Source organism: Pongo pygmaeus, chromosome 18 (genome assembly GCF_028885625.2).
Source record: "Pongo pygmaeus isolate AG05252 chromosome 18, NHGRI_mPonPyg2-v2.0_pri, whole genome shotgun sequence".
NCBI classification, from domain to species: domain Eukaryota; kingdom Metazoa; phylum Chordata; class Mammalia; order Primates; family Hominidae; genus Pongo; species Pongo pygmaeus.
The window spans coordinates 85,760,464-85,788,257 of record NC_072391.2 but is presented as its reverse complement, the minus strand read 5'-3'; the positions used below and the strand labels follow the sequence as shown (position 1 = coordinate 85,788,257).

Sequence of the window (27,794 nt, the reverse complement as noted above, 5' to 3'; positions counted from 1 at the left end):
CCAGATAAGGCCCTGATAACAGACAGAAAATAGCAACAGATTCAGACTTTCCCACCAGCTGGGCAGTGGGCGGCTCGGGCCACGGTGAGGACAGAGAGGAGACGGGGACAGCCCGCTCGCTCTGTGGAGGCCACGCTATGGGAGCGCAGGGTGACTGGGGCCCAGGCCGGGTCTGGGGGCTGTGGTGAGCCATCGCAGAGGGGTCCCCCAAGCTGACCCGAGTCGAGTCTACAGCTTGACCTCTTGGCCGGCGGGCAGCATGACCTCTGGCCGAGCGCCCCCTCCCAGGTCCCTGGTGAGTGGCTGATGCTCTCCACACCCCCCAGCCCAGCTAGGAGCATCTCTCATCCTGTGAATCTTGCCAAGCAGGGAAACCGAGGCACAGAGAGCCGCGGTAGCAGCAGCCCGGCCCCGCCATCAAAGTGGGGTCTGCTGGCGATGCCAGCCCAGCACCACCTGCGTGGGGAGCCTGGCCCTGCGGCTGGGACTCGAGACTCACCGCCCACACCCTCAGGACCAAGTGGCCAGTACCTCACACGCAATCCATCGAGCAGCCAGGCTGACTTCCAGGCACAAGGGCAGCTGAGGGAGTGGGCGCAGAGCCTGGGAGAGCCCGGAGCAGACGGTGCCTTCTGTGCCTACCCACCTACCCACTGGGGAGCCCAGGCTCAGCACACGCCCTTGGAGCCTCGCGCCTCCTTCACGTCCAACCCATCACCCCGGTGTGGCCCGGAGCCGCTACTGCCATGTGGGGTCCAGGCCTCTGGACAAGTCCCCACCCCTGTTTCCCTCGGGTAGCATTTGTCACCTGGCTGCTTAAACCCACAGGTCCTCAGGTTGGCCCCCAACTCCTTCCCCTGCCGCCCCTGCCTTAGGGCCTCAGCACCCCCTGCTCCCACTACGGGAACCCTCGCCTCTCTCTGCAGTTCAAGCCTCCTCATCCCCCCGGCAGAGGCTCTTTCCCCTTCCAGCACCCCAGCTCAGCCGGAGCCTCGTGTTTATTTGCAGGTCACACTGGTTCACTGGCTGGACTGGGAGGGGGCGTGTGTGCCTCCGTGGGCCCAGCACAGCAGCTCAGTGAGCCCTGCAGGAGGCAGGACGGGCAACCGTGACAGCGACCCCTTACAGGGATGCCGGCGCGAGGTGCTAAAGAAAGAACCCAGGAACGGCTGTGTAGACGCAGACGCTGATGGAGATGAAGAATGAAGAGGCTCTCGGGGGCTATGAGAGGCCCCGGCTGGGAGGGCACCCCGCAGCAGCCCCACCCCTGGCCCACCAGCAGCTCCATCAGTTCGGGATCAGCACCTGCTGTCAGCCAGGGCCACTACAAAAGCGGATGCTGGTGAGAGTGCGGCTTACTAGAGCAGCGCCCTAACCAGCGCAGGAGCACGCGGCTGAACCTCCAGGGTCCCAGAGGGTCGTGGCAGGCTGGGGATGTGGCCTGAGCCCACCCCCTGGGCTGTGCTTCTGGGCCCAGACACCCTCCCCCATTGGTCCTGTCCCTCAACTGTGCCAGAGGGCCTGGGGCAGGGGAGACATGGGGGTTGAGCGGCTCCACCAAGAGGCAGACGGACAGAGCTCCCACACACCCTGCCATGGGGAGCTTGAGCCTCTTCTGAGTCCCAGACCCACCCGCCCCCAGGTCTGTTCTCCTTGCTCTCCCCTCAGAGGTCAGCCTCAGGCTGTGGGCTCCAGGAGGGCCAAGCCCACTGAAGCAGCCTCAGAGCCCAACACGCCCTCCAGGCCAAGCCTGGGGAGCTGCTGCTGAACCGAATGTCTCCAGGCTCAAGGAGGTGGCTGCTGTGCAGGGGCCCTGAGCCCTGACTCACTCCCAGTGACAGCCTTATAAATATTCAATTGAGATGGAATTCACATACAACCAACTGCATCCCCCGTAAGCACCCTCTTGGTTTTGCTTTTCTTTTCTTTTCTTTTTTGAGACGGGGTCTTGCTTTGTTGCCCTGGCTGGAGTGCACCTGTGCAATCATGGTTCACCGTATCCTCAAACCCCTGGACTCAAGTGATCCTCCGGCCTAAGCCTCCTGAGTAGCTGGGACCACAGGCTCATGCCACCATTGCTGGACTGAAGCAATCCCTCTACCTCAGCCTCCCAAAGTGTTGGGATTGCAGGCATGAGCCACTGCACCCAGCCATGTTTGGCTTTTAAAGGCAGGAAAATTTGCTGGAAAATGGGTATGCTGGTAATACGCAGCCCAAATAAAACCCAGGGCCGCACCTGGCCCAGTCTCAGGCAAAGAAACACACCGCGGTGACCCAAATCTGTGCTTGTTTCTCTTCAAGAGTCTGAAAGGAGTCACCGAAAATCTTACTCTTTCTAACATCAGCCACCTTCCCGTGCCCTTCTCTGCTGACCCAGGGCCCTCACAGGCCAAAGCCCACACGCCCAGCCCACGTGGCTGCTCAGCTCTCCCTTCCCAGCACTCATGTGAACTGTGCCCGCTTCTCTCCCTCCTCTCCTCTCCTCTCCTGTGTTCCCTCTACGTCCATGTCCCCACTTCCTCGTGGAAGGCAGGGAAGCCAGGTTGGCAGAGACCAGAACTCACTTTCAGGGCTGTGGGGAAGGTCTGCGTGGCCCCGGCCTGCAGATGGTGTGGAGAAGGGACCCGGTGCACGAGCGTGCGCGCGTCCAAATCTTCTCTCCATCGCTGTCACGCTGTATGTTTAGCGTAAGCACTGCCCTTGGGGGGCCGGGGTCTTGCAGCCAAAAGTGGTCCCGGGCCAGGAGTGGGAAGCCCTCAGGCCACCGGCTTAACTTCTGACCATCTCGGGCCCTCAAATTCCCTGCCTTTCCCTGCCTCTCTGGGAAGCCCTCCCTGGCTCAGGTTGGCCCCCATCGTATGCTCAAGTCGAGTCCCTCCTTCGGTGCCAACAGCCTGGATTCCACAACACACTTGCTGTGTGAAGAACTGTCTCCCTGCCTCTTCAGCCACACTTGGCCTTGTGGTCATGTTCACTAGGCAGCCCCCAACCCCTCACCTCCTCTGCTCAAACACCTCCCATGGGCCCCCAGGGATCTCGGAGCAAAAGCCAAACCCCTGCCCAGCTCCCACCTGGTTTCCGAAAATGGCCCTGCCCTGGCTGCCCCCTCTGCCAGAACTTCCAGCAGGCACCTGCTCTGCCCTCTCCCCTCCCTCCCTCAGCCCTCCCCAGTTCCCACGATGGCCGCCCTGCCACTTGGTGGCCCTCCCTCCCTCCCTTCACCTGTGCTCACGGCCGACCCCCAGCATCTAGAATGGTGCCCGGCACACAGTAGGTACCCAGCAAATGCTGATGGACACAGGAAGGGTCAGGGCCTGGAAACAGGCTGGTGGGGTGTGGCTGGTTTGGAGCGGGGTGTGGCTAGGTCATCCTGGGCTCCCCCAGCAGGGAGGCTGTGCAGAGCGATGGGGGCTTGGTTGGTTCCAGCGAGGGGACTTCGGGTCTCAGCCTGCTCACCCTGGGGTTGGTGAGCCAGGCTGAGTCCCACCTGGTTGGCTGAAGGTGCCCATGGCAAGGTGCCCTGCTACCTGCCCCTGTGGGGTCTGAGGCTTGGGTGGGTGTGGGGGCACCACGAGGAGAGGGATGAGACTCAGGGTCATGGGGCACCAGCATTGGGAGGGGGTCCTGCACCCACACCCCCTCAGCCCCACCACTTCTTCCTGTGGCCGGCCCAGTAACCGAGGGGTGGACCTGGTCGGCTTAACTGCCCCGGGCCCACAGCCACGCCCAGCCTCTGGCCACATGGTGTCCAGGCTGAGCAGCCCTCCAGGGGGCCGAGGGTAGGCCCAGGTACTCCTGCACACATATGTCCCAGGCAGCATCGGCTGCAGGCAATGCTGGGGCTCCTCTGAGCCCGGCCCCTCCCTGGGCAGAGGAGTAACCGTGGTAGGTGGCAGACAGTGGGCAGTGGCCAGCAAGCCTCGGAGTGGCCAGCAAGCCTCGGAGTGGCTGCACAGATAGCACAGATCCAGGTGTGCTGACCCAGCAGCCTGCCTGCACCCTTTTCCCGAGCCCTGCCCTGTACCCGGCATTGTCCTTGGGGTCCTCACAGTCAGGAGAGAGGACCTGGGCTTTCTCAGGCCCCAGCTCGCTCTCCCCTCCTCCTCCTCCCTTTTTCTCGGCTGTGCCCCCCCGGACCCCTGCCCCCACTCCGGGTTACTTGGGTGGGATTGGGACACAGGTCTATGCAGCTCCCAGGCCCGAGGTCTGGTCTCTCCCCTTGCTGGCCTCAGTTTCCCCTCCTGGCTCCCTGTCATAGGCAGATCACAGCTCAGCGAGGCCCTCCCTGGTCCCATAACTTCCCTCCCAATGTGTGCGCTCCTGCCCCCGCCATGGTCCCTGTGTGGCTGCCCACCCTCCACTCTGATAGCTCCCCGGGGCCTGGGCCCTGCCAGGTGCCCTCGACACCCCACGAGAGTGTCCACCTGCCTCGCCTGCTCTGGTGCAGGGCTGGCACCGGGCACATCTCCTCCCGGAGCTGTGGCTCCCTCTGACCAAATCAACACGAGTGCACAGCCCTTCACAGTTTATGAAGCTCTGCCAGGATCAAGCACAGGCCTGTAGGGAAACTGAGGCAGAGAGCAGCCAGACCTGTCCCTGCACGGTCCCAGCACGGGCCTCAGGCCAGCTGCCATTCAAGGCCAAGTGGAGTCTAGCTGGTGACTGTCTCTGGGCATAGGGGCTGCCCAGGTCCTGGTTTACACATCTGGCCGACGGGTATGGACTCATCAGTCTCGAAGATCTGCTGTGAACAGAGGATGGGAGGCTCTGCAGGAGGCAGAGGGGCCCCAGATGCGGGTTCCCGACAGCCCTGGGGGTTCTGCAGCAGGGGCGTTAAGAGCGGAGTGAATGAACGTCCTGTGTGTGGGGACGGAGGACGCCGTGGAGGCTCAGACAGTGTTCAGGATGGAGAAGAGCGGGCTGGCGTGGGGGGCTGGCTTCAGATGGGGTAGTCACCAGGGCTTCTCAGAGGGTGACCTTTACCTGCGACTGAGAAGAGCTCCAGGCAGAGAGCGCTGAAGACAGAGCCCCCCACCCCGAAGTGGGAAGGAGCCCTGCACAGCCCAGGAGTGGGAGGAGGCGGGTGGCGGCAAGGCGGGTGGCGGCGAGGCAGGGGGCTGGAGGCCTCGGAGGGAGCTGGGGTTTTATTCTGGGCACCGTGGGAAGCTACCATCAGACACTGAGCAGAATGCCAAAATCTGTCAGACTGTGGTAGGGTCCCTGGGCTGCTGGGGGAACCCTGGCCGGGCAGCTGCTGCATCTGCCACCACCTCCAGGCAGCCCCCCAGCTCTGGCCACCTCTTCGGGCTCCCTTGGATCCTCCCCCTGCCCTGAGCCTGCCCCTTCTCTGGGGCCACGGCCAGTGGGCTGGTCCCCCACCCATGTCCCCAGGGGCAGGGGCCCGGGCGGGGCAAGGCAGAGAGAAAGGGAGGCGGAGGAGGAGGGAAGAAAGAGCCGGGGCCTGAGAAAGCCCAGCCCGGCTGATAGGGGAGAGATTGGTTTCAGCCGGAGCCGCGGCCTGCCAAGTCCACATCCTATCGGTGCGGCCTGCGCTTACTCAACATTCATCACCGCTGAACTCGGAAACTTTATCGACGCTGAAGGTTGGCGCCATCTCTGGGCCCGGCCACTCCTGGCCCTCCGATGGGCCTGATAGCCACTGATAGATTACATGAGATTGCTTCACTCCGGAGAACCGATTACTAAACCCCTTGGGGAAGAGCCGAGGGGGTGCCCAGGGACGGGGTGTGGGTGGGGGTGGCGAGGCCGCGTGGGGCCGTGGCGGGCAAAGACCACCGCACAGGGTGAAGGCGAGGGTGGGGTCAGGCCATGTGTGTGGCAGGGTGGCCGAGGCCACGCACGCGGCTGCAAGCCCGCCGGAGGCCCAGGGAGGAGGAGAGGTCCCAGCACAGCCCCGAGAATCTGGGCTGGTGAGCAACCCCCTCCCCGGATGGCTGATAAGGGCTGATAGATGGGGCGGGGGCCGCGGCTCACAGAGCCGTCGCCGCGCAGCCTGCGTCAGATGGGTGGAGGCAGCTGGCTCCCTGGAAGGGAGCGGGGCTGCAGCAGGATGGGCCCAGCCGCGGGACAGGTGGGGCGCGCGCCCAGAGCCCGGGGCAGCGGGGCCGTCATGGCCCTCCCTAGCAGCCGACCGTCCTCCCGCCCTGCGGCTGTCACGGCCAGGCCTGTGGGTTCACCTCACCCCGCCCTCAAGGCCATGGTGAGAGGGGCCCCTCATCAACCGCTGTACAGCTGGGCTGAGGCCTGAGGGGCGGTGGGTGAGCTCACAAGCCCAGGAGACTCCAGGCTTTCATTCACAGCATCGAACCACAGCCCGAGGGTGGGTGGTTCCTGCCATCCTCTTCCAAGTGGGCCGTCCCAGAGATTCCCGGGGGCCAGGAGCAGGATTCACTCCAGACCCGGGGACCCTAGTGTCCAGACCCTCAGATGCCTTTCAGAAAGGAAGAAGTCATGCCCTCTGGCTCGGTTCAGCCTTTTCCTCGTTCCAGGGTCCCAGGCAGCAAAGCAACTGCTCCCACAGCACAGCTGCAGAAACGGAGGCTTCCCGGTCCCACGGGGGATGGCAGCGCAGGGCCTGCGCCCAGACCTCCTGCCCAGCTGGCCCCTCCTCCTGGTGGGGTCCAGGGCTGCGGCGTCCTGGAAGCTTGTGGGGCGCTAGAGCTCTGAGCTGTGATGGAGGCCTGCCCTGGGCCCGCTTCCCCGCCTGAAACCTGGAGTTAACACATCAGCCTCCAACCCACGGAGGCGGAGCCTAGGATGCCGGAGTGGGGCTGGGGCAAGGGTGGGAGCCACCATCAGGGAAAGCCTGTGCCGGGAGGGCGTGGAGTTCTGGGGACCCACTGCTGCCGGGTTCCCAGCACCGAATGCACTTGTGTCCTGAGCTGTACACTGGAAAGGGTTAATGTGGTAAATGTGATGTACACTTTACCACAATAAAAAATAGAAAATTCAGGCCGGGCGCGGTGGCTCACGCCTGTAATCCCAGCACTTTGGGAGGCCGAGGCGGGTGGATCATGAGGTCAGGAGATCGAGACCAGCCTGGCCAACATGGTGAAACGCTGTCTCTACTAAAAATACAAAAATTAGCTGGGCGTGGTGGCGGCACCTGTAGTCCTAGCTACTCGGGAGGCTGAGGCAGGAGAATCGCTTGAACCTGGCAGGCAGATGTTGCAGTGGGCCCAGATCGCACCACTGTACTCCAGCCTGGCGACACAGTGAGACTCAGTCTCAAAAAAAAAAAGAAAATTCAAACAAAAAAGCAGGAAATGCCACCTTCTCTGTGCTGTGGGCATAGCAGGCGCTCTGGTGCCTCTTCCCTTTCTCCTGGGACTGAGGCACAGAGCTGGCACATCCCTGCCTGTGTGCCCCACCCTGCGGGCACCTGCCCTGCCCATCACCATGCCTCCGGCCACTTGTGGGTGTGGACACTGAGGCTGGGGCTCGCTGGGGTTCAGCCCTGCACCCCCTCCATGAACTGTGGGTCCACAGATGGGGTGGGGTTGCCGGTTGCCATGCGTGGTGGGAGCCCAGATGAGGTGACCTGTCCTGAGAGTGGTCCCAACAAACTTCCGCTGCCCATCAGGGTTTGGCCCTGCTGGGCTCCTACCAGGGAGGCCCAGGCTTCTGGCTCCACTCCCTGAAGACCACACGGCCCCTGCCCCAGCCCACCCAAGGCTCTTGTGGACCTGCAGGTCCCCTCAGGAATAACCCACTGGAACATGGTGCGGAGCCAGCCCGAGGCCCAGAGCCCTCCCAGCCCACGGGGGCCTCACCCCGATTTCACAGAGATGGAGACGCAGCCTTAGTGTTAGTCACAGGCTCCGGTGTCTGTGGCAGATCCAAGTGTGAGTAAGTGGTGGGTAGGAATTCATGCCCAGGCCATGTGGCTTCAGAGCCGGGAGCCCTGACCCCTCCACTGTGTGCGGAAGCCGCCGCGGCCACGGCCATCTCGGGGTCCCGACCCCTCCACTGTGTGCGGAAGCCGCCGCGGCCACGGCCATCTGGGCGCCCGACCCCTCCACTGTGTGCGGAAGCCGCCACGGCCACGGCCATCTGGGGGCCCGACCCCTCCACTGTGTGCGGAAGCCGCCACGGCCACGGCCATCTGGGCGCCCGACCCCTCCACTGTGTGCGGAAGCCGCCACGGCCACGGCCATCTGGGCGCCCGACCCCTCCACTGTGTGTGGAAGCCGCTACAGCCACGATCATCTCGGGGTCCTGACGCCCCCAACTGTGAGCGGGAGCCACCGCGGCCATCTTGGGGTCCTGGCCCCTCCACTATGCGTGGGAGCCACCGTGGCCACGGTCATCTCAGAGCCCAGATGCTACAGCCCGAGCCAGACCCTGCGGCCGCTGGCCTTTGCGAGGGTGGAGGTTACACAGGGCTGGAGCCCTGGAGGGTCAGCTGGTTGGGAGCTCAGGGAGGCCAGCTCTTGTCTGAATTCTCAGCGCCCATCGCGGTCAGGGTGGAGTACGTGGAGAGGAAAAGTCTGGTCTATCATGGCTGCAGGGGAGCTGGGCTTTCCTCCTCCCGGCCACCTCGCTCCTTCAGAAGGCAGCGTCTGGGCAGCCCACTATGTAGCTGGCAAGGGCATACGGGGAAGGGAATGCCTGTCATGGAGGCTGGACCCCACCGGGTGAGGTGCTGGCATCTGAGCTGGGCCCTGGGTTAGTGCGTCACGCTGCGTCTCCTGCCCCTTGCTGGACGACCTCATCCCCTGCTCGGAGCTCCCACTGTGCGCTCGGCGAGGACGTGTTTCCCTATGCCACATCCTCACCTGTCACTCAGCGTCACCACCCGGCCCTCCACACCATGCCACATCCTCACCTGTCACTCAGCGTCACCACCCGGCCCTCCACACCATGCCACATCCTCACCTGTCACTCAGCGTCACCACCCGGCCCTCCACACCATGCCACATCCTCACCTGTCACTCAGCGTCACCACCCGGCCCTCCACACCATGCCACATCCTCACCTGTCACTCAGCGTCACCACCCGGCCCTCCACACCATGCCACATCCTCACCTGTCACTCAGTGTCACCACCCGGCCCTCCACACCATGCCACATCCTCACCTGTCACTCAGTGTCACCACCCGGCCCTCCACACCATGCCACATCCTCACCTGTCACTCAGTGTCACCACCCAGCCCTCCACACCACCAGTCCCCCAGCAACAGCCTAGTGGTTCTGCCACAGAGCACATCAGACCCCTGTGTTCACTCTCCCCCATCAGGCTGGGGCTCCATGAGGTCACCTGGGGTCCCTGATCCATGCCCAGCACACAGCAGGCACTCAGTACAGGTTTGGAGAGTATAGGCGACACCCGTGGGCATCCGGAGGCTGCCCGCCCCAGCCCGTCCAGCAGCCCCGTCCCCAGGATGGGTGGGGTGGCTCTGACAGCAAGGACCCCGCAGGAGTGAGTCACAGCCCCGGCACAGGGACAAGGACCCTGGCTCTCAGCAGGAGATGCCCCCACACTGGAGGGGCCTTTGCCCATGACAATGCTAGCTCTGGAGGCCCTGGCTTTTTCTCCGTTTCCTTTTTCCTTCGGCTTGCTTTGCTTCTGGGGACACAGCCAGGCACAGGGAGCAGATCCAGAAATCAGCTGGGGAGTATTTATGGAGCACCTATTGTATGCCCCAAGCTGTCCTGGGGGAGAATAGAGCTGCCTGCATGCGTGGAGACCCCTCTGCAGACTGGGAGGGCTGCGTGGGGAGATCCCCCGGGCTGGGCATGCACCTCTGACCCTCACCACGTGAGAGGCACCGCACCCCACGTTAGGGGGTGGGGCCCTGGCCAAGGTGATGTCTGGTTCTGGTCGGACGGCCCCTCCCTACTTCCTCTCCTTAGATCTCAGCCCAGACTCTTTCCCTCCTCGCCCCGCCACTATTTTCCACTTACACATTTTTGACAAACACCCACACCTGTGGCTGATTTTCAGGTGCCGTGGGAGCTGACAGGGCCTCCAGCCAGGTCTCAGGCCGGCGGAGCCTACCTCAGCCTGGTCTTGCCAACAAGACCCACCGTGCAGTGCGGGCGGATTCAGAACACAGGCGCATGCCCCCTAAGGTGTCCTGAGACCCCTATAGACATGGTCTCCTGGCACGTGAATTGCTGACAATGGGAAATCTGGAAGACCCCAGGTTTCCAGGCTATGCCACAGCCACAGACAGGAGGACCCCCAGAGAACCTGCCACCTCAGCCTCATGGTGTGGAAGGGGAAACTGAGGCCCAGGCCGGCAAGGGGCTTGCCGAAGAGCCCAGAAACCATCCTGGGAGGCAGACCTACTAGACCGCCTTCCAGTTTTACAGATGGGGAGGCTGAGGCTGGGCAAAGGGGTTGGGACTGTCATTCATTAAGATGGTGCCACGTCCCTGGCCCGGCCGGCACTTCAGAAGCTTGAGGTTCCGGACGGAAGTCAGCGCAGGGAGAGGGTGGAACAATGGGGGGCAGCCTGCAGGAGGGTCTGGAGTGCACCCAGACATGGGGGTGGGAGGGAGGCTGGCTGGCCCCGGGCCGTCCCTGCCGGGTTGTGAAACTCGCTGTTCCCATCTGGGAGTGGCTGCTGGCTGCACTCCTCTCGGGAACTCCTGGGTCCTGGTCCCCAACTCAGGTCACGTGGGTCTGGGCTCTGAGGGTTGGCAGGTCATCCAGAGGCCAGCCTGTCCATCCACCTGTGCCCAGGCAGCAAGGCCCCTAAAAGATGGGCCCTTCCAGAGCTGGTGGTGGTGGTGGCAGAGGTCTCCCATCCTGGGGCAGGGTCTAGGGTGGGAACTACTCCCCCAGGTCAAGGGCAGCCTCTGGAGGAGGCCCTGCCCCCACACAGCAGCTCAGCCAATCCCTGGGCCTCACCCCTGCTCATTTGCATACCCCATTTCCATTGGCTGCCAACAGGCTGGTTAGGACAGTGGTGCCCTGGCCATGGGGGTGGGGCTCTGGGGGGTGGGGCTCTGGGGGGGCGGGGCCCTGGGGGTATCAGATTCTGGGTGACTAGTCCCAGCCCCAAGTCTAGGGTCAGAAAGCTGCATGGGGCTGGTGGGGGGTTTAGTTACGGTGCAGGCTCTCCCCTTTCCTCGAAGGCTCCCTGACATCCATTCAGGGATGACTCAGAGCGGGAAAGATACTGGCCCAAGGTCGTACAGCCAAGAGGCCGGCACAGCTGGGATCTGGCCCCAAGTCCCAACCCCTCTCCAAGGCCAGCCTCTTTTCTCCTGGGGGGGACTGTTTAGGGCGACTTCTTATTTTTGGCTGCCTTGTCTCAGGGAGGGCTATTTGGGGGCTTTCTTTGCAAAATGATGATGATGATGACTTTCAAAGCACCCTGAGTGCTCAGCTCTCCCTCTAGATCTGGTGGCTCCATGCGCCGTAGGCAGTGGGCTCATGGGTGCGTCGGGGCGGTGGGCTCGCGGGTGCGTGAGGGGCGGTGGGCTCGCGGGTGGGTTGGGGCGGTGGGCTCGCGGGTGCGTCGGGGCGGTGGGCTCGTGGGTGGGTTGGGGCGGTGGGCTCGCGGGTGCGTGAGGGGCGGTGGGCTCGCGGGTGCGTGAGGGGCGGTGGGCTCGCGGGTGGGTTGGGGTGGTGGGCTCACGGGTGCGTCGGGGCGGTGGGCTCACGGGTGCGTGAGGGGCGGTGGGCTCGCGGGTGTGTGGGTGAGAGTGTGTTCTCGCTTTTGTTCCTGGCATTTGGGTGGGGTGAGATAAGGGGAAGGGGGGCCGCTCAGCTCGAGCAGGCAGATAGATAACGGCGATAGCACCTCCTCCACCGCACAGCACGCATCGCCCTTTTTATCAAGTTCCCTTTTCTTCTTTTTCGTTGTGGGGTGGTAGGGTAGAAAACACCCCACCCCCACCTCCCAAAGCCATGGAACTAGGGGGTGGGGGCCTCCCCCTCTCAGGTCCCAGCCACAAAGGGCACGGGTCAGCTTAGGGCCCGCTGTGCCCAACACACCCAGCAGCCAGCCCAGAGCCCGTGACTGGAGGAGGGAGGGGATCCAAGGCGGCTGCGAGGCCCGGGGTCTGGAGGTCCCAGGATGACAGGAGCAGCTGCGCATGTAGGGCAGGTCTCACGGTCTACACCATCAGCTCCTTGAAAGGACTCCAAGAGGGCGACCGGCCCCCCATTTTATAGGAAAGGGCGGCAAGGCCCAGAGAAGTGAAGTGTCACTGGGGCGGGTACTGAGCTCCTTCCTCGAGAAGCCCTGGGTGGGCACCGCTGGGAGGGGTGGGGAGACCTCAGGGGGGTTGGCCATGGCCTGCAGGGCAGGCTTGGGGCGTCGGCCCTATGTGACAGATGAGGAAACTGAGGCCTGAGCCTCTGGGATATGTGTGAGAACCAGGGCCATGGGGACAGATGCTGTACCCCCTGCTTGTTTGCTGCGGCCCCTGGTCTGGGTGACTGTGGCGACTATGGGGGACTGACAACGGGTAGACTCTTGGATCACAGGGACAAATGTTCTGGAGCCACTCTGGCCACCATGTGATGGGACGAGGTCCTAGGTGACATCACTGAGGTCATCGGCACACTGTAGTCGTTGGCGGAAAACCGTGCAGGAAGAATGCCAGTAGGATTCAGGGAGGGTGGGCTGCGGGCAGAGAGGGCTTTGGAGAGGTGGCCCCACCCCAGGGACCCTCACCCCGGGTCGTGTCCCCCCATTAATACCACTGCTGTTTTGGGGTTCACTGAGACCTGGTGCACAAGGGCCCCAGATGCTTTACCCACTTCTGCCCTAATTCCTCAAAGGCCAAGGAGGCTGGAACTATGGTCGTGCCCATGATACAGGTGAGGAAACTGAGAGGCTGCTGGCCAGGGGGCAGGATTTAAACGCGGGTCACTGGAGCTGACGTTTACCCCCTCCCCCACATACACACCCCACTGCACTGGAAATAGCTGACTTCCTTTTAGAATATGGAAACAAAACCAAACCCAAAAGTTAGAAAGAAACCAACTTTCTCACCAAAGGAGCTTATTTTCTGGGGACAGATGAAATGAACCCAAGAAAAAAGAATAGAGGCAGGCCAGCCTCCGCCCATCCCCTCCCACTGCCAGGATGGGCTGTGTGGCCCTCGGCCGTCCCCTGCCCTTTCTGTGCTTGGCCTTTCTCCCTGAAAGGGAGGGGTGAGCCCCCTGGGAGGCTCGTGGGCTGCCCCCCACTGCAAACACCCCAGAATCTCCAGCCAGGATGGAGACTGACCTCGGCTAGACTCTAAGCCAGAAGCCAGGGTCCCTTCTGTTCTCTTCATGCTGTGTGATCTTGGGTGAGTTACTCAACCTCGCTGAGCCTTCAGTTGTCTGAGGAGAATGAGGTCATAGGTGCCCCTCCCAGGGCTGCAGAGTACTCCATGCCAGAACTGCCAGGGCTGGGTAACGGAGCTGTTGCCTAACCACGGCCACTGTCAGGATCATTACAACTGGGGGTCCCAGAACCATCCAGACATGTCACCATCCACACTGCCCCAGGGATCCTGCCTTTGGGAACCCAGAGGATCTCATTTCTCAAGAGTCACTTAAAATATAAAATCCAGGAAGGGGGAAATGGCAAGCTGGCCTGCATCCACTGGGAGCCCAGGCGGCACCACAGGAAGCCTTTCTGCTAGCGAGGGAGCGGCCAGGCCACTGCCTCAAGGAGACATCGTAGCTGTGGGGCCTCGGTTTCCCCCCTGCACAGCGGGCCCCTTGGCCCCCTCCACCCCTAAGGCTGCTTCACCTGTCCCTCAGCAGGAGGATTAGCCGCACGCCGGGCTCTAATCACCGCTAATCGCTCCATCAGCGCCGGATCTCAGATCAGCTGAAGGAGGCGGCTTTATCCAGACAGACGCCGCGATGGCACCTGAGTCCCATCTGGGCACAGCTGTCAGGTGCAGCAGCAGGGCCAGGGATGGCTGGGCACAGGGTGGGAGCCGGGCTGGGGAGCACACAGGGTTTCTCAATGCAAGCAAGCCCCTCCCCCTCCCCAGCTGGCCAATGGGGCTCTGCCTGGGCCCTCCACATTTATTAAGTACCTACTGTATAGCCGGGCACTGTTCTAGGCACCAGGGGGACACCAGGGATCCAAACAGGCGAAATGCCCACCCTGGGGCATTGCATGGCTGGCAAGGCTGTGAGGAGAGCCCTGTGCTCCCACTCATTTGACAGGTGGGGAAACTGAGGCACAGAGACATGGCCCAGGACAGGTGCAGCCAGCCAAGCCCAGACTTCTGCTTTTCCTCCACCCTTTGCCCACCACCAGGCTGCTGGGAGGGGCACTTCCCTGACAGAGGGCTTCCCCGCAGGCCTGTGGGCCACGGTTACTAGCTCCCAACACCAGCCCATTTCCAGCATTACGATGTGTTTCTGCTGTTTGTCTTCTGAGCTGACACTGCGCCCTGCCTGTTCCTCCCCAGCCCGGGCCCTGCTGCGAGCTAACTCTGCACCTCCTGACATGGGGTCTGTGCAGAGGCCGCGGCGGTGTAGGCCGGATGCTCTGTGGTTCACGGCCTGGCCCAGGGGCCGAAAGAGGCTGGGAGAGACGGCCAAGGGCTCCCACCCACCCCAGGCCCCCATCCTCCTCACCCTCCTCCCTACCTTCTTTTTCAAAAACATAATTTATCTGTGTATTATCAAGAAATCCAGACACTTTAATCAGTGAGCTATGAAGTCAGAATTTCCATTCTTATCTTCGGGAGGAGTGGAAATGGAGGAGATAGGCGGCGGATCGCTGGTGGGGAATGTTAATGGGTGGAGAGGCTGGGCTATTGGCCACCGAGAAGCTGGTATCTCCTCCATTATCAAGGCTGTATCTCACCCACCATCTTGGCGCAGTAATGGGGCCAGTTCAACTTTCCCAGTTATCACAGGAGCTGAAACCTGTGCCCGCCAGAGGCCCGGACCAGGAGACAGTGCAGGGCAGACCAGGCCGCAGCCTGTAGAGCTGGAAGGGTATGGGGATGATCGGCTTGTGCCAGGGCCCCAGAGGGCCTGGGTGCCCACTGACCATTGCCATGGCGGAGTTAGGGGGTCTCTCTGCTCTCTGGGAAAATGTTTGGTTTTGGTGGAGCTGGGTGTGGGCCTATGAGCAATGGGGGAAACCGAGGCCGACTGCCTCAGGGTCCCAAGAAGGCTGGGGTAGTCCCAAGCCTTCCTGAGCTGTTCCAGGCCCATGAAGTGGAAAGAGGGTAGATGGTGTTGGGGACAGCAGCAGGACTGAGGTGTGAACACCCCATCCTCCTGCCTTGGGACTTGCAGGGTGTCCTGTCCCCTCTGGGAGCATATCCAGGGCTCAGGCCTGGGGTCGGGAACTATCACTCATAAACAGGTAGCCTGGGGGCACCTGGGGGCCCTGCCCCTGCGGGTCTCAACCCGAGGCATGGCTCACATGCCTCGGCCCCTCGGGCCCAGGTGTGCTCAGTGTACCCTTAAATTTTGAGGGGCTGCTCACCTGTCCTCAGGGCCCTTCCTCGAGACGGGGCACCCAGGCCCTAAACAGAGCACCTCTGTCCACTGGGAAGAAGGAGCCTCCAATCCACTCCTTCCAGCCCCCAAGGATTGACCGATGGACCACGGGGTACAGAGCAACTGCCTCGATCAAGGGCTCCTGGCTGGCTGGAGCCCCATCCCACAGTCTGGGACTTCCTGGAAGTGCCCAGGGCTGGCCCTGCCCTATGTGTGCCAGGTCTAGTTGTGGCTCTGATCTCTTTCCTACATTTCTAAGGCCCTGCAGTGGCCACCTTGGCGCAGAGCGGGGAAGGGACTTGCTCAGGGTCACACAGCCAGAGGACACAGTATTGAGGCCAGAGCTGGATCTGCCTAGAGACACAGGAAGGCCTCAGTTTCCTCAGCCTCAAGACGGGCATCCCCTGGTCCAGCGGGAGCAGGGAAAGGTCTCCTATAAAAACCACCACTGCTGCCCTCCTCTCGTTCCCTCCTCAAAATATTTGCCAGGTGGTTTCCCCGCCCAGATCTAGGAGCTCAAGCTCCAGGGCTGGGGCTGACCTTGAAACTCTTTATGCCTCAGTTTCCCCATCTGCACACTGAGCCTCTTTCAAAGGCTGCCGGGAGAAGGACATGAGGCCACGTCTGTCAAATCCTGGGCACGGTGGCCGAGTGTGAGGCAGGGGCCTAGTAAATGCCCAGTAGGTGTTGTGACATCGGTGAACCTGGGGGCTGAGTGTGGAGAGGGGCTTAAGCCCTGGGGTCACATCGGGGGGAGGGCCCTGTGGCCACTGATGGCTCTGAGTCTTGGCTTCCTCTCCCATCACCAGGGTCTGGGCGCCTGCTGCCAGAGGAACCCCAAGAGAGGCTGAGAGGGCAGCTGCAGGCACCTGGTCCCTCACTGGGGGCTGAGAATGTCCAGGATAGACGCACCATCAACCGTGAGGCCCTGTCCCCTGTCCCCGGAGGACTCCCCAGCAGGTCTTTCATCATGCACCACTTTGGGAAGGAGCTACGACCATGTGGCCCTGGGGCCTCCTCTGCTCCTGCTCCCTGGGTCTGACTTGGGGAGTGGGGGCTTGATGGAAAAAAGGGAAGTTGGGGCAGGAGGCGGTGATGGGTGCAGGTGCCCAGAAGGAAGTGGGAAGGAGTGGGCCCATGCAAGGCCAGCCGTGACAGAGACACCTGAGGGACGTCAGCAACCTGGGGAGAGGAAGGGGGCCCCTGCCCTGTTTGTGTGGATTTTGTTACACAGCACAGACTGCAGGGGGCCCTGGACCGGGCTGCACCTCCCGTGTTGGGTGGCATCGCTCCTCACAGCCCCGTGAGGTGAGCATCACTGCTCCATTTTATAGTGGGGAAACTGAGGCTCAGGATGGCTGAGTGACTTGCACGAAGACTGGGCAACCCTGGAGCCCAGCCTGGTGCCTCACGATACCCCCATTTTGCAGAGATGGAGACTGAGGCTTGGAGAAGCAAGGTAACCTCCCTATAATGACAGAGAGTCTAGGACTCTCCACTCCAGGATTCCAACCATGGCAGCCCACAGGGAAGCTCCTGGAGCAACCCGGAAGCCCGCGGTGGCTGCCCCCTCCTTCTCAGGAAGCCACACCCCCGACAGTCCAGGAGGTCCTAGGCATAGGCAGCCTGCCCGGGAGCTGGGGCAGGGCCACCCTGCCCTGCCGCTGCCTCCACAGCCAGAGCACCACTGTGTGCTGTGAGACTCTTAGCACAGCCACCCACCAGCTCTGACCCCCGATTTTCTCACGTGCGAAATGGGTGGAGAACCCAAAGCTAAGTGGTGTCTGGAGAAGGGCAGGACGGGGATGCCCGTAAGGCACATAGCAGACCGGAGCCCTCAGCACGCCTGGCTCACTCCAGCCCCAGGTGGGGAACGGAGGGAACCGGGGGAGTCAGGGCCTGAGCTCTCGGAAGCTGCCCACCAGGCCCCAACACCCATTTCACAGCTGGGGAAGCTGAGGCTCCCAAGACCACAGCCAGCAGTCCAGGGGAAGCTGGGGAAGCAGACGGAGGCACGGGAGGCTGAGGGGAGGGGCCTGCTTATCTGCTAACCTGGCTCTGCCCAAGGTCAGCCACCACATTCCTGCCCCAGCAGGGCCACTGCCTTCCCCCAAAACACGAGGCAGCTGGGGAAGGAGGAGGAGATGGGGAGGAACCTGGGCCTCTCCGGGCCACGATGCAGTGGGGCTGGTGGCCTGGGGGTGCTGAGTGGGCAGTGCCCAGAGAAACCTGGGCCCACCCCCGGGGTCCACGGCCCCAGCTCCCACGTCACGTAACCTCATGCATGTCACGCCTCCAGGGCCTCTGTTTCTCGCCTGTAAAATGGGTTGGCCAATGCCAGCGATGATCTTAGCAGTGGGCCAGATCTCGGGCAAGAAGAGGACAGCTGGGGCTGGGGTGTGAGGCCGGCCCAGTCCAGGGCGTGGCACACTCAGGCAGAGTCCCTCCTCCCTTCAAAACCTAACACCTGAAGGAGGGGAGGGCCAGTGGGACTCTGCTAAACGTCCAGCTCTCAGGGCTTTTGGCAAAATATCAATAACGCAACCGGCAGCTCCAGAGGCAGCGAAGTCCCTCACAGACATGTCCCTAGGACAGCCCTTCCCAGCCCGGGCCCCACACAACAGCCGGGAAGGAGGTGTTCTCATTAAGCTCCTCCTTCAAGAGAGAAATAGAGGCCCCAGACACAGCCACTGGCCACAGGGTCACAGCAAGGCCAGGCCAGGACGTGAGGTTGCGCTGTTGTCTGAAGCGGTCCCCAGACTGGTCACCTCCCTCTCCAGAGTTGAAGGCCAGCATCCGCCCGGAGCCCTGAGGGTGCAGCCCAGGTGGTGGGGCAAAGCCTCTGCAGTGGGGATGGGGTGGGAACCTGGGGACTCCTCAGCAAGCAACCTGGTCCTCACCAGGCCTCCCGCCCCTCGGTCCTCACCAGGCCTCCCGCCCCTCAGTCCTTAGCCCACCCAGTGGCCCCATGAACAGCTGGGAGGCCGAGGCCCACGGGAGTCTGAGCACCATGTCACCTGGCATGAACAAGTCAGGTCCTCTTCCTGACCCGGGACCCGGGGTCTGCTCCAAACAGCTGCTATTTAAGCACCTACTGTATACCAGCCCTGTTAGACTACCCAACACTGCTCGGATAGGAGGGACCCTGTTATTCCCACTCTAAAGAGGAGTCTCTAAAGTGGGCATATGGAAGACACTGGCTGAGGCCACCTGGCTGAGAGCCACACCCCCATCCTCACTCTGGGGTCCTCAAATCAGTGCCACGTGCTAAACATGAAAGCTGGTGTTGGGCAGAGGGCAGGACCAGACCACCTCCCCTGTTTCTTCCTCCCACCAGGGCAGGACTCGAGTCCCAGCCTCTTAGGACCTTCTCATCCTCATCTGAAAAATGGGTGTGCCCATTGAACCAACCGAGGCAGGGAGGGCCGCCACCATGACACTGCCTGGGCCCAGAAAGACGGCAGGCAGCTCCCCAGGAACTGCCAGTGTGCCTTCCTGCGAGGACCCCTACTCCTCCTGACCCACCTTCCCAGGCTGAGAGCAGCCCACTGCTCTCCTGGCCCTGCCAACAGTAGGCTGGGGACCTTTGATAAACCCTGGGCCTCTCACTTGGCTGCCTGGCCCCAGAACCCCACTGGCTTGGCTTGGTCCAGACCCTCCCAGAGCCGGGTGCAGAGGTGGAGAGGCACAGGCAGGAGCATCATCTCAGCCCCTCCTTGCTGCCTTCGCCAAAGGGAAGCCCCAGCCCAAGAGGGCAAGAGTATGCCAAGGCCACACAGCCTGGGGAGTCGGGATGCGCTGGAGGGAAGGGCCAGCCAGCTAGAGGGTGGGTGTCAGGGGCTGCCCTGACCTGGAACCTGGGGCCGGTGCAGTGAGCTATGTGAGCAGCAGGGTTGAGGGGCCCTTCCACAGCAGGGCCCCTGTGTGTTTCACATGCTGGGCTGTCCTGGGAGACAGCTTGGGAAGAGGGATTGCTCCATCTCAGATAAGCTGGAAACCACAGATCTCACCCAAGTGATTGACCATGAAGGGGAAGAGGGGGAGGAAGAGGGGGAGGAGGAGGGGGAGGAGGAAGGGGAGGAGGAGGAAGAGGGGGAGGAGGAAGGGGAGGAGGAGGAGGAGGAAGGGGAGGAGGGGGAGGAGGAAGGGGAAGAGGAGAAGGGGGAAGGGGAGGAGGGGGAGGAGGAAGGGGAGGAGGAGGAAGAGGGGGAGGAGGAAGGGGAGGAGGAGGAAGAGGGGGAGGAGGAAGGGGAAGAGGAGGAGGAGGAAGGGGAAGAGGAGGAGGAGGAAGGGGAGGAGGGGGAGGAGGAAGGGGAAGAGGAGGAGGAGGAAGGGGAAGAGGGGGAGGAGGAAGGGGAAGAGGAGGAGGAGGAAGGGGAAGAGGGGAAGGGGGAAGGGGAGGAGGGGGAGGAGGAAGGCCCTTGCCAGACGGCACTGCCAGCCCCATGGGTGGGCGTCAGGCTGCTGGGGAGGAGGGAGAGGAAGGGGAGGAGAAAGAGGAGGAGGCAGAGGAGGAGGAAGAAGAGGAGGAGGGGGGAATGAAGGGAAGGAGGAGGAAGGGGAGGAAGGGGAAGGGGAGGAGGGGGAGAGGGTTAGTAGCAGCTGTCTTGGATAACAGGTATTTTCCTTCCATTCTCACAACAGTGCTCAGGGGACAGGTACTATCATCACGCTCACTTTGCAGATGGGAAAACAGAGGCTCACATGGGCAGGCCTTGCCCATAGTTCCACGGCCAGTAAGTGGCAGAGCTGTGGTGTGAGCAGGCCATGTCTATTTTGAGCCAAGCGTCCGTCTGGTCATTTATCTGACAGAGTTCCGGGAGGCCCACTCTGTGGGGATGGGACTGACCCAGTCCTGCTCTCAGAGAGCTTGTGGGCCTGAGCAGCGAGCGGGTGATGGGACAGGCTGGCAAGACCATCAGGCAGGTGTGGACGGGGCCTCTGAAGGAGCGCTGAGCTCCATGGGGGCCGCCTGCACACAGGCAAATTCCAGGGGCCAAAAGGAGCCCAAGAGCAGCCACCCAAGTCTCGACTTGCACACAGGCCCTAACGAGGGGCTCAGCCCTGATGTGCGCCGGCTCTCCCCTGGTCCTTAAGGCCACAAGCGCTGCCTGCAGCTTGCAGGTGGCTGATCCCTCACCCATGGGGTCATCTGCCTCCTAATGACACAACCAAGGACACTGCATCCAGAGTGGCGGGACTCAAAGATCGTGCAGCCAGGCGGGGCGCAGGCGACCCCCTCTGCAGGTTCTGGAACCCCCTTCCCTTCAGTCTGGGCCACTTCTGCCTGAGTGTAGGGTGGCAGACGAGGTCTGGAGAGCAGACCTGTGGCTGTAGCCTCAGTTTCCCCCTCTGTGAAATGGGGTCAGTGGCCACTGGGAACCTCCAGGAATACCCAGGGGTATGGTGGCCGGGTGTGCAGGAGCCCCACCAGGACCCCGAGTATGGCGTGGCCGGGCCGGGTCCATGGGGTTGGCGATACCGATCGGCAACAGCTGCCTCCAGGAGGAGGCTGTCGATGGCAGATAGACCAGCGGGAGTATTATTCACAAGCCCGTCAAGCCCAGGAACGTCTGGTTGGCATAGAAACAGGAGATAAGGGGCACAATTAATGGCATCACATTCCCTCCTCCTTTCTTCCCCAACTGACCCATTTAAATCCCCAGCGGTGCTGGATGCCACGCTGGGTTCCTGGTGACCTCCAGGGAGGGGCTGGCTGGGCTGACGGCAGTCCCAGGCCCAAGGAAGGCCCGGATAAGCCTCCCAGGGGACCCCCTCCCTCGTGCAGTCATGTCTTAGGAAGGAGGCCATCTGGGGAAAGACCTCAGAGGGCCTCTGGTCCCAAAGGCCCATTTCACAGATGTGGAGACTGAGGCTGAGAGAGGCCTAGGGTGGCAGGGCAGACAGAAGCCAGAGGATGGAGAGAAGGCAGCTCAGTGTTCGTGGACACACCCTTAAGGATCACAGGCCTGGCCGCCTGGGTTCCAACTCTGGCTCCATCACTTGCTTGGGCGAGAAACTTCTCTGTGCTTCAGTTTCCCCAGATGTAAAATAGTGATCAGAAGAGGACCTACTTTAAGTTAATACACAGCCTGGCACAGAGAGGGCTCTTAAGCATTGGCTGTTATGAATATTATTCTTACCATCAAATGAACATGAGCTGTCTGCCTTCCCTAAGGCCCAGGAAAGTGGGCAAACCACAACCGGCCCAGAGCTGGGTGACAGCGTGGGCTCCGGGGTCTGCCAGACCCTGCTGGATTCCCCTGCAGGTTTAGGGGTGGGGGGCCTTGAGAGTACCTCCCGATCTCTAATTCCCTCTGCTAAATGTGGCTTGAGGGCAGGTGCGGTGCCTCATGTCTGGAATCCCAGTGCTTTGGGAGGCTGAGCTGGGAGTACAGCTTGTGCCTAGGAGTTCAAGACCAGCCTGGGCAACATAGTGAGACTCCATGTCTATGTTTTTAAAAAATTTTAACTAAGGAAAAAAAAAAAAGAGAAAGAAAAACGTGGCTGGGATCAGGACTCTGAGATGACAGTGATGACTTCACAGCCTGAGCACCAAGCAGGCTGCAGGCACTGTCCCCTCAGGGTGCTGACTGGGGACGAGGCAACTCGGCCAAGGACCGGGTATGCTGAGAGCAGGACCTGCAGCCCCCGGATGGCAGACACTATCATATCCATTTTTCCAACAGGGGGAAACTGAAAGCTCTGGAAGGCACAGTAACTTGTCCCCTGTGGTTCAGCACCAGGGTCAGCCAGGCTGCCACAGCCCCTTCTTTCCTGGATCATGAGCATGGTAAGGTGGCCTCTGAGAGCCTCAACACCCGGGTGCCTCCCACACATGGAAGGCCAGTGTGGATGGCTCTGTGCAGACATCCCACTCATGTTCATAACACATCGCAGAAACCACCCCATCTCCCTCTGGGCCCAACCCAGCCCTCTCTCTGGAACTGGAAATGGCCCTTGCCAGATGGCACTGCCAGCCCCACGGGTGGGCGTTGGGCTGCTGGGGAGAGCAGGTGGGTGACTTTGAAGCTTGGAGGGAATTAGTCATCCTGTGGCTACCAATAATTTGTTTAATCAGACTCTGAGAGTGTGTGAAAAACACCTTCTTCTCAGCTGCAGCAGCTGCCTGGGCTGGAACGGGAGGGGCTCAGGGACCCTCCCTCCCCGGCTCCTTCCGGAAGGTCCTACCCATATGGCCTAGGGTTCTATCTGGCCTGTGGGATCCATGGGCCCTTCCACTGCAAAGTGCCTCTGTGGACCCTCAATATCTCCAGCCTGACCTGGGGACCCCCACAGCTCTGGGGACCTATTCCTGATTCCATTTTTCAGAGTGGGAGACCAAGGACCTGACCCACTCCATCACTCCTGACCTCACTCGCACCTGCTGGCACAGGCTGGTCCCCCAGCCCCAGGCGCCTCTCAGCCCTTGCTCCCCTGACAGCAGTGGAAAACTGAGGCCAGCCCTACTGTGCCAAAGGTCACCCCCTTCCAAGAAGTGTCCCTGACCACCGGACGTGCCCCCATGCTCCCCTTGGCTGCCCCCTCTGCCCCTCTCATTTGCCACTGGGACCCAGGGCCTGTATGCAGTAGTGCTCAGCAAACAGTACTCAGCCCAGGCAGGTCTGCGGTGCCTCCTCACCAGGGTACACTGGCCTCCCCCAAAGCAGCCTGGGCCATGGAAACCACCTTGATTTTTTTTTTTTTTTCAAGAAAACTCCAAGCAGTGTACACTTGGTTCTTGCTAGGAACTACCAGCAACACCAGCATGATTCAAGGGGAAAACACCCTCTCTCCCTCTGGAGGTGACAAACCCACCTCTAGCGGTCTCGCACCATCTACGAGGCCTCAGGGCGGGGTGTCCTCCCCCTTCCCCGTCCTGGCCCGGGCAAAGCCAGTTTTCTTTCATTTTGACGGACTGTACCACCGGCCACAGGGGAGGATCAACTTCTTGGCAATTAAGTGTGTTTGGGGAGAAAACTCCCCCAGACAGACCAGCGCACGGACGCCGGCTCCCCGGCCCCAACCCGGGCCGTTCCAAGCCCCCACTCGCCCCAGTCGCGACGCCCCCGCGCTGTTCCCCAACCCGGCCGGGCCTGGTGGCCAAAGATAAGGCCTCTTATCGCTCTTGGCGATCGCCATCGGGCCGACTGGCCAGGCGCTTATCGGAGCTCACATCGACTCGGGCGGGAGGAAAGCCCAGCGGGCTGGGGGCGCCGGGGGTCCCGAGCTGCCCCGGCCCCGCGCTCCGGGTCGGCAGCCCGGCCTATCGCGTCCGCCATCTGGACGGCCAAGGCCGCGCTCCCGCCTCGCCCTGCCCCCGCTCCCACGTTTGAAGTTAATAAATGGAAGCGCCTATCGCAGCCACCATCGGTTGCGCGCCTTATCAGCGCGGCACATCTATCTCCGCACGGAACAAAAGGCGCACAGAGGGGCGGGCAGCTGCGCCAGGGCTTTGATGGGGGCGCGGGTTGGGGGTGGGCGGCCCGAAGCGCTCGGCCCCCTCCGCTCTGCACTCGCGGCCCGGCCGCAGGTGAGGCCAGGGCAGCGGGCAGGCACAGGCGCTGGCAGAGGGCGGGCGGGCGCCGCCGCTTGGTGACAATCAGCCTTCGCATCTTAACGTGCTGAGATCTGCCAGGGGGAGGAGGCGCCCCGGGCCGCGAGCGACAGGGAGGGTCCGCGGCCCCGCCTCCCTCGTCCGGGCCCTGTCTCTGCCCCGGTCCCGGGCCGCAACGAGGATGGGCCGCGAGGGCTCACCGTGCACCCGCCGCGGTCCCAGTTCCCAAAGTGCGCGCGCTCTGCCCGCCCCGCTGGGCTGGGCTACGGGCTCTCGCTGGCGCTGGCGGCCTTATCAGCGCTGGAGATCGGTTCCCAACCTGCGATCTCCCTGCCCGAGCTATCTGCATTTCTCATCACAGCGAAACACACACACACACACACACCCCAGAACCGAACACAGGCGCTCGGGGGAGGAAGGAAAAAGAAACCAGAGCACAAGCGCGGATCGGGACCTGTGGGTGGCTTTTAATACTTGAGTTGACACGATAGAAGGCGACTTTCGGAAAACAGGTCCCGTTTGCGCTGAGGGAGTTGGGTTACGGGAACCGGTTCATGCCTGTGACCCCCGCCTCGGGAGACCTCCTGAGTAGGGAAGCTCCCACAGGCCCCGCACAAGGGGTCCTGGTGGCAGTGGTCGTGTGGACAAAGGAGGTAGTGCCCGGGCGCCTACGGCTGGGCAGCGGGCGGGTTTCCGTCGTGGCCTCCTGGCAGGGCTCAGACGACCTGCCCGTCAGGCTCCGGGGAGGCGCCCCGGGGAGGAAGACCTGCGCCTGGGCCCTGACTGTGAGGCGCAAAGTTATTATTGGCATAGGGTGGGGAGGGGAGCTTCCTTTGCTCTTGCTCTCTCCTGGCACGGCCCAGACGCCCAGGCCAGACGGTGGCCCCGACAGCGCAGTTCTCATCGTGGGGGTACTGGCAATGTGGCGGCGGGGCAGCAGCCTCTGACCCGGCAGGGAGCCGGACCAGCGAGAAACTTAGTCGCGTGCAGGCGCGACCCCGGCCCGGGGCTGCGTCCTGGGAGGCCCTTCTCTGACTCAGAGCAGCCCACTGGGATGCCAGGGGGTGCCCGCGGGCATCCGAGGGCACCATTTGTTGTCCATGCCGCCTTGGCTGGGACACTTGCAGGGTCCAGGAGGTGTCACCAGGCAGACAGGGCCTGGGTTCAGGACTCCAGCGCTAGGGCACGGGATGGGGGTGTCTGGGGGGCTGGAGCCAAGTGCCTAGGCTGCGGCAGCTGCGCGCTACCCCCTCCCCTGTCCTGCGGCTCTGAGACGGCATCGGTGGGGGTGGACGCGGGCCGGACTTGGCCAGGCATCTCCGCGGCCCCGGGTGTCCCCTCTCCCTCCCAGGTCTCTCTCTCCGCTTCTAGATACAAAGCCTGAGAGAGTCAACCGCGCGAGATAAGATCACAATTTCAGCCCGTCCCGACAGAACGATCTTATCAGGACGGGACTTGCAGAATGGAATATTTTAAACTTTATCTGAGCCCAGATCGGGGCCGCCCTATCGCCGCACCATCTCGCAGATGCGGGGGAGGGGCAGGCCGCGAGGGGCAGAGCGCTGCCCGGGCCGCGCGCCCAACCACCCTCCTCCCGGCCTCCGGGCGGTCCCCGCCTGGGCTGGACCCCCCGGTGCCCAAGCCGAGACGCGGGGGCCCAGGCCGCCGGCGGAGATTAGATTACGGCGCGCTTGGCACAGCACGGGGGGCGCGGCGCGGGGTGAAGGTCGCCGGCGCCCGGGGCAGAGCGGGGACGGGCGGGGGCGGCGCTGGTGGCGGGGCCCCGGTGGGGGTCGGGCGCGAGGAGGGGCCGGCGGGCAAAGTTTGACTCACGCTTGATCTGCCGGGGGTTGCTCTGTTTCCTCCTGGACATGTCTCCGGCGCCGCGCGCCCTCCCGGCGGCCGCCTCTAGCCCCGGGCGGGCGGCGGCGGGAGGCGGGGGCGCGGCGGGGCCGCGGGGCCGCTCATGCCCCCGGCCCCCGGTCTCCGCGGCCGCCCCGGCCCGCGCCCCCAGCCCGCGCGCCCAGCCCCGGAGCCGCTGGAGCTGCCGCGGAGGCCCGAGAGGCCACGGTCCTGCGCTGCGGGCGCGCGGACTGCCCGGCGGGCGGGTGCCGGCTCCTCCGCTCCCGCGCACTCGCCGCCGCCGCCGCTCGGCTTTTCTCAATGGAACCCGCGGGCGGCGAGCGGCGGAGCAGGCGGCCACTGCGAAGGCGCTCCGGGCGGGCTGGAGGCACGGGGCGGGGCCGGGCCTGAGCGTCGTCGGCCGCCGCGCCTCCCGCCCCGCCCCCGGCGCTCCGGCCCCGCCCCGCTCCTCCTGCCGGGCCCTGCACCTCTCCGGCTCCGCCCCCAGCGCCGCGGCCACGCCCCCGCCCGCCTGGCTCTTCACTGCTCTGGCTCCGCCCCCAGAGCCGCGACCGCGCCCCCGCCCGCCTAGCTCTTTTCGGCGCTGGCTCCGCCCCCAGCGCTGCGGCCCCGCCCCTGTCCGTCTGGGCCTTCAAGGCACTGGCCCCGCCCCACTCGATGCCCGCCCCTTCCTGGTTCGGCCCCGCCCCCGCCCCGGGGAGACCACTAGCCTCTCCCATTCCTCTTTTGCCCGGAGGCCATGTTCCCCCAGGCCGGGCTGGGGCTCTGAGACCTATTCGGTTCTGTTCTGCTGCCCCGCGGCACCGTATCCTGCGCCCCGCCTCTCGGCGCCAGCTCCGCCTCCAAACCTGACCCTACCTGGTTGGGCCCTGAGACGCCGAGGCTCCGCCCCCGCACTGTAACTCCGCCCCCAGCCCTTGGTCCGTCCCCAGACCCCTGGGCTCGGCCGCCCGCTCCACGTGCGCGGTGGGGGCAGTGACAACCGGCTCAGGAAGCCCGAGGCCTTGACGCCCACGTTTGTCTTGGGCCAGACTTGGGGTGTGGAGCGGATTCGGGCCAGGGAGGGGGCTTCCGTCCCAGACTGCGGTGGGGTCCGCCAACTGCGGTGGCCCCCAAATGGTGTCAGTCCGCGCCTTCAGGACAGCAATGAGAGCAGGACCTCGGGTCTTCCCCTGTGAGCTCAGACCAGGCTGGAAATCGAGGAGGGGGCGCGGGAGCCCGCAGCCCTGGGCGTTGCCACTTGGGGCCTTTCCTCACCGAGCCTCTCCAGGGCGCCCCGCAGGAGACCGACGAAGGAGTTGCCCACAGCGCCCGGGCCACAGCCCCCTCTCGGAGCAGTCAGAGGTCAGCGAGGTTTGTGGGCGCGGTGCTGTCAGCTCAGGCCTGGAAATGGAGAACTGTTGCCCTCTGGGGTGTGTTCAAGAGCCCCACTTCACGGTGGCTCGGGGACTTGCTCAAGGTCACGCATTGGGGGGCTGTCCCCCACTCCCAGCTGAGTTGTGTCATCTCCTTTTAATGTTCTCGGCCTACACTTGCTACCTGCTCCCCCATCCCCCGTACTCATAAGAAACGGGAGTCAGGGGGCCCAGGGGCAGACAAGAAGGACCCCTCCCATCTGACGACGAGATCATCGCACAGCAGGACTGTCGCACCACCTGCCAGCCTGCTGGGAGCTCCTAAGACCCCATCTCGTGCCAACTTCTGTGACCTATTACCTGGCTCCAAGGAAGGGAAGAAGTGGGGCTTACCCTCAGAGCCTGGGCTCTCTCCCTGGCACAGGAGAGTGGCGGGTGGGTAGGAGAGGCAGGGGTATGACACTGGATACGCGCCGCCCCTCCCCACAGCCATGGACAGACAGGAACACTGAGACCAGGAGGCCAAGAGAGCTGCCCAGGGGCATACGGGTCCTCCAGCCCTTCCTGCT

At 63.1% G+C, this 27,794-nt stretch overlaps 1 protein-coding gene across 3 annotated transcripts in view; it reads right to left on the bottom strand.

Annotated features, from left to right (window-relative positions):
* ZFPM1 (zinc finger protein, FOG family member 1) overlaps positions 1–26,233 on the bottom strand; it is an 80,183-nt gene extending 53,950 nt beyond the window's left edge. For 2 of the 3 annotated variants that reach the window (XM_054453684.2, XM_054453685.2), the window contains exon 1: positions 25,841–26,226. In XM_054453684.2, coding sequence (XP_054309659.2) covers positions 25,841–25,880 — 40 coding nt within the window. In that variant the 5' untranslated portion in view covers positions 25,881–26,226. Of the gene's footprint in view, positions 1–25,840 lie in introns of all 3 variants that reach the window. The other variant, XM_054453683.2, reaches the window with a different exon arrangement.
* Between the last annotated feature and the right edge of the window lie 1,561 nt (positions 26,234–27,794).